We start from the raw sequence: 6,000 nt of genomic DNA on the forward strand, positions 1-6,000 counted from the left end.
TAAATACTTTTAGGGGATAGGTTTTGGACTTTACCATTCTTTCTTTTCCAAAAAAATCCCTTTTCCTTTAATCTCTTGTGTAAAAGACCTTTGTTCAAGTTGTTTCTTGGATCAAACCACCCTTGCAGCACCTTGTACTTCTTTGGGACCTTCAATTGGTTCTCTCTGCCCTGCAGAAACCACCATTAGAACCCATTAGGGAACTCCACTTTCCCCTCGATCTTCACTGTGAATTTCCTAAGCGGCTGTTCAGCTGCGATTTTTAGATGCGGTTCATATGCAAATTTCCGGAGCTGGCAGCCACCGGCGTCTTAAACATTATCTGGTTAAGGAGCAGGCTGGGAAGCCCTTAACGGATGACTTATCGGCTGTCAATCCATACCAAGCCCTTTTGGGTCTGGTACAAATTTAAAAGGGAACCCCACGCCAAAATTAAAACGCATGGTGTCTCTCCCCCCCCAAATTCATACCAGACCCTTAGGCTCTGCCTCCCCAAAAGCACCTTGTCGCCTCCTTGTAACCCTACTGTTACACCAAAAAGTGGAAAAAAACTCACACATTGGTTTTGACAATTCCTTTATTAAAGTGGTTGTAAACCCTGTGATACTACTTGCACCTACCTACAGGTAAGCCTACATTAAGGCTTGCCTGTAGGTGCTTGCAATATCTCGGGCACATGCGTGCCGTAGACAACAGTGCAGGCGCACTGAGCATGCCGGTTTTATCAATGGGATAATGATGATTCCGCACGCATGCGCGGGAGTGACGTCATCTCTGCTCTGGCCAGTCACAGTGCCGGAGCGACGATACACGGAAGGGACTCGTAGGCAACATGGCGGCGGAGAGGAACGAGGAGCGCTTCCGGGGCTTCAATCTCAGGTAAGTCATTCATAATGATCTAGTATGCTATGCATACTAGCTCATTATGCCTTTTCTCTTGCAGGGTTTTTTTTTCAGAGGGGGAAAAAAGGGTTTACTTCCTCTTTATAAAAAAAAATGTCCCCTGGTGTAGATCCATTGTCAATCACCCCCCACCGCTACCGCTGGGCCATTTAAAAAAAACTGCCTGCGACGAGGGCTACCGCTGTCTTCCTGCTCCACAGTGTGACTATTTTTAAATATGTAAGGTATGGGCCCACCTGGTGACAGTGGGGTTCTGGATCTGGGGGCCCTCTGTCTCCATCAACATGGGGATAAGATGCTTGGGGGCAGACCAAGGCACACCCCTTAAGTTGAGGACATGTGGCTTGGTATTTGGGGGGGGGGGGCCTTGCTCGTCAACCCTCCCCCTTTTTCTGGCCTGGCAGACTGCATGCTTGGATAAGGGTCTGGTAAAGATTTTGAGGGGAACCCATGCCTATTTTATTTTTGATTTTTAAATTTATGCGTGGGGTTCACCTTAAAATCCTGTACCAGACCGGAATTCTCCCTGCTGCACCAGACATATGTGAACCGGCACCATAGAAAGTTGGTTTAATTGACATGCCATGAAAATCGGATGTGGATCAAAATGCATCCAATTTGCATATGTGATCAGAGCCTAAATGATGTCTCCATCAAGAAGGTTATCTTCCAAGAGAGATATCTGACTAATGTGATAGTCGAGGTAAGACCCTCCTTTCTCCCTCGGTGGTGTCTATCATCCACATCAATGGAAGGCATATTCCTCCTTTCTCTACAAACCACCCAAAGAAAGGAGATTGCTGTTCACTGTCTGGATGTAGTTAGAGCCGTCAGTGCTTTCCTCAGAGGTACACCTTCCACCAGGAAGACTGACTCCTTTTTCACCCTAACCTAATGACCTCACAAGGGCCATCCTGCTTTAAGATTCTCCAATGCTAGCTAAACGCACATCATGGAGGTTGGTGAGTTTCCAGGGCATTCTGTAATCAAGCATATGTTGCCCAGATTTGTAAGGCCACCACCTGTTCTTCTGCTCGTAGTTTGTTCCAACTTCTACCAGGAGGATGTCCAATCACCTGTGAAACAGTTTTTGCTCCCAAGGTTCTTGCAGCAGCGCGAAGTCTGTTGACCCTTCTAAATGTTGGGCCTGTTGGTATAGTTCTGTTTGCCTTGTTGTTGTCCAACCTTCTTATTCATTGCTTGGGGATATCTTGGGCTCTATGAATATCAAGCCTGTGTCCTGTATGGTGACCTTTCTTTGAGAAAAGGAATTTTGACTTGCCTGTAAATTTCAGATCATGGAGTTCAGTGTAGGACACAACCCCCCTCTCTCTGTTCCTATGTTACTCTGCATTGCTTGCTGAGTAGGATAAGGGGATGTTGAAGGGGCATGTCCTCGAACTTTGACAGTGTCCAATCACCTGAAGGTACCGACCTATAACCCAGGGTCTGTGAATAATATACCCATGTCCTGTCTATACTCAAAGATATGGAATTTACTGGTAAGTCAAAATTAAATTTTATTGCTGAAGGAAACTAGCATCCCTCTGGAGGAGCCGTTTAAAAAAAGGCTGTTCTGGTGGTCTGGCCATACATTACAATGTCTTTCCCCATGTAGTGCACATTGTCTGATTGTAAAGACATTGGAATATTTAGACTACAGCTTCTAAATCTGTTCTGAGATTCCAATATCATATTGTGATTTGTGGCAAGGGTTAGCAACCTCCTACTCTATATGCCCATGTTTCTTTTCTGCGTGTGATGATACCATACAGTGCAAGTTCAGAATCTATTTCTCTCCTGTTCAAATTTTTTATTGAAGGGAAAAAAAAACCTGTAAATCAACAGGATGCATCGAAAATAAAATGTCCCCCAGGATCGGGGTAGAACAATGGTAGTGACACATTGCAGAAGTAGGGACACAGCCCTTTGTAACCGAACATTCAGAGGGGAATAAAAAAAAGGCATAAAATGACATTGTAAGGCTACGTGTGTGGGTTAGTTTGGGGACACTTAGCAAATTGGTGGTAGGTGAGATCCAGGAACCGTTAATTTATTTTTCTTTGAATGAGGTACGCCCTGAAATATGTTGGTGCTATGATAGGTGCTTGGGAGCAGAGTTCCGAAAACGTATTCCAAGTATCACAAATCACGTAAAAGGAAATGGTAGTAACATTACAAGGGTATAGCTTACTACAGCCAGCCTGACGTAGGACACACTCGTGTAGTGATGTAGCTGTGTAGGTGGAACTCCAGGTAATAAGTGCTCACAATCGATTTGCCTGCCAGAGGATTTGTTTTTATTCAGCTGTTCTTAAGGTTTGTATATCTGCCAGAGATCTTGTAACATCACCTCCCATCTCATGGTTATTCATTACTGAGTGGGCAGGCTGGAGGTGCAGAGGTTTCGCAGGAACTGACTCGCTGAATTAAGAAGTGTGTCACTTGCGTGGTTATGTAATGTGTGTAAATCACATGATTGAGTGACAAAGTCAGGATAGACCTGTGCATTGATATTTAGCTGTTTGTCTGCAGTTCTCCATGCTCTTATAATTGTAACAAGCTTATCAGATGCAACATTTTCAGCCAGAGCGCCACTGTTAGGCAGAATATTTTAACACTTGCATATTTTTTATGTAATTTTTATAGGTTTGAAGAATCAAAAGGATTCTGGTGTCAAGTGGCTGAAAATGGAAAAACAAAATGTCTTGGAAAAAGCAAAGGCCGGAAATACCCCGACATGGAACCTTCGGTATGTCTTTTACAAGCAACTGATACAAAAATGCCAGACTGAAGAACAGGCTCTATATCCCTCATAGTAACCCATCGGCTTCCCAGCTTCCTGCGATTGCAGCAGGTTACAGAGAATCCGATTTGGTTTTTAGAAATCAACATTGGCTGTCCAATCCGAACTAAACACACTCCATCAGCACCCTGATCAGTCTGCAGCCCCATACACAACAAACTGCAATGCATTGTGTGTTCTGATGCCTTTCTACCAGAACCAGGATTTACTTTTACAGCAATTTTAGCTACAGCAGCAGCTATTCTATTGGATCAGACAACACAGGCCAGCCTGTCTGTCCATGGGTTCTTGTTACCTGGTGCCAGTGATGATATGACCCTGTATGACTAACCTAGGCAGACAAAGCACTTGTTGGTAACTAGGAGAAAGTTTAGGCCCAAGGAAACTAGATGTAGGCTGGCCCTACGGGGTGCAAATGTCTTTCCTGCAACCGTGGGTTGCAAAAAGGAAAGTGACAGCGGCTGGTTGTACCCAAGTTGATAAACTTGGTACATTCAGCCTGCCCATTAACAGGGTTTCAATCTGGGCCAGTTCCTGCTGAAATGGCCGAGTTTCAAACCATGCATGGCTGGCCTTTGTGTAATCAGATGTTTTCTATTCAGTACTAGAATGACTGTTTATGTGGCATTGACTAGACACCTGTGTGTTTAATTTTATATACATATTTATGTTCAGAAAATAATTGTTTTTGAGCCATATAAAACCTGTATATTATGTACTTTGAGGCCTAACAAGAAATCCGCTGGTCTTTCCACAGACACGGAGCTACCTTGTAGACTTTTACCGAGAAAACAACATTGAGCTGTCTAAGCTGCTGAATCGATTGGGACAACCTCTGCCAACCTGGCTGCGAGAAGAGCTTCAGAATTCCAGCAGGAGTTGAACTTGGCCTCCAGGTGGGAGGGAGTGACCATTTCTTGTCTCTGGTGATTCTCGGCATTACTACGACTGTTCACCGTTACTTTTGGGAGCACACAGACTTACGTTCTCATTGCTGTGGAATGTGGACATCTGGTACTGCGATGTTGAACATCACCATGTTATCATGACTGGGCCTCCTGGGACTGGATAATGGGGGTCTTCAGTGACTACAAATGCACCTCTTGTGGGAAAGTGTTAACATTTTGTTACGCAGGATCATGGAGCCAGCATCGCATTGCGTACTCTAAGCACAGAGGAAGGCCAATCATGATTTAATGGGGCATGTGCCATCCTGTTCATGGATCTCCCTCCTCTGGCACATGTATTTATTTACAACCAGGAGATGCATCTACTGTGGGGTTTTTCCAACTGCAAGGTGACTCAAGCTGTGACAACCAAGACCATTTTTGGCACTGGACTATGTTTTCATGTGTTTTATGAAAAGTCTGGGATCATTTCCTCACAGGCTGACAAAGTCAAGGCAGTCTAAGCTCAGAAAAGATAACGGTACTTCGAAAGATTTCTTGAAAAATGGAGTCAACAATCATACTTTGCTGTATAATCATGGTTTTCCTTTCCGCATAGGGCTTGTTGAATGTAAACCAGAATAATCTTGGTGTGTTGTGAGAGATCACATGGGCTGAAGTGGTTTATTTTTCACAATGCTGCTCTGTGTAATAGAAGATGTGACACTGACCCTGCCTATTGTCCACCTGATCTAACGAGGGGAAATCACATTACTATCAGTTGGATTTATATTTGAACTGATATTTTAATTTTGCAAGCATTTGTTGGTGTAAACTCTCTGAATTACAGTATTCAATTTATGAACTGCTGACCAGGAAGTCCTGGGAAATGAGGTTCATAATCTCCACAATGTAAGATTTTTTTTATTTTTATTTACTCGATCTGTTGTGGGGTCTGTCAATGGGGCTGTGCATTGTTTACATTTATAGTGTTGGTCCACGTTAAAGGGAACCTTTACTAGGGTAAAGCAAGATCTGGTTCTGTAGGCTGCCAGCATCATCTAACCCACCAGGAGCAGATACTTCTAGTGTTAGGATGTCCCTGGGGGGGGGTTTAGTTTTACTGAAACTGTAGTGCGCACAATCTGGTGCAGCTGTGCACGGTAGGTAGCCAATCAACTTCTAACTTCAGCTTGTTCAATTAAGCTTTGACAAAAAAATGGCTACCATGCACAGCTGCACCAGATTTTGCGCACTCCAAACTAAATTAACCAACTAAATCAACAACTGTGTAAGGCAAAAGTATCATTACTTGTACTATACCCTAATGAGAATCTCCTTTTGCCTGGAGTAACACAAGTTACAACCAGCAGTGTGGCCTAACCCTATTGTGCAAAACACTGT

The 6,000-nt window shown here is 43.8% G+C and overlaps 1 protein-coding gene across 3 annotated transcripts in view; it reads left to right on the forward strand.

The window, feature by feature from the left end:
• NDST2 (N-deacetylase and N-sulfotransferase 2) overlaps positions 1-5,654 on the forward strand; it is a 223,481-nt gene extending 217,827 nt beyond the window's left edge. For all 3 annotated transcript variants that reach the window (XM_040320437.1, XM_040320436.1, XM_040320438.1), the window contains exons 13-14: positions 3,553-3,655; positions 4,467-5,654. In XM_040320437.1, the coding sequence (XP_040176371.1) occupies positions 3,553-3,655; positions 4,467-4,592 (229 nt within the window). In that variant the 3' untranslated portion in view covers positions 4,593-5,654. The remainder of the gene's footprint in view (positions 1-3,552; positions 3,656-4,466) is intronic.
• The last annotated feature ends 346 nt before the right edge of the window (positions 5,655-6,000 follow it).

The sequence above is a fragment of the Rana temporaria genome, chromosome 8 (genome assembly GCF_905171775.1).
Source record: "Rana temporaria chromosome 8, aRanTem1.1, whole genome shotgun sequence".
NCBI lineage: Eukaryota > Metazoa > Chordata > Amphibia > Anura > Ranidae > Rana > Rana temporaria.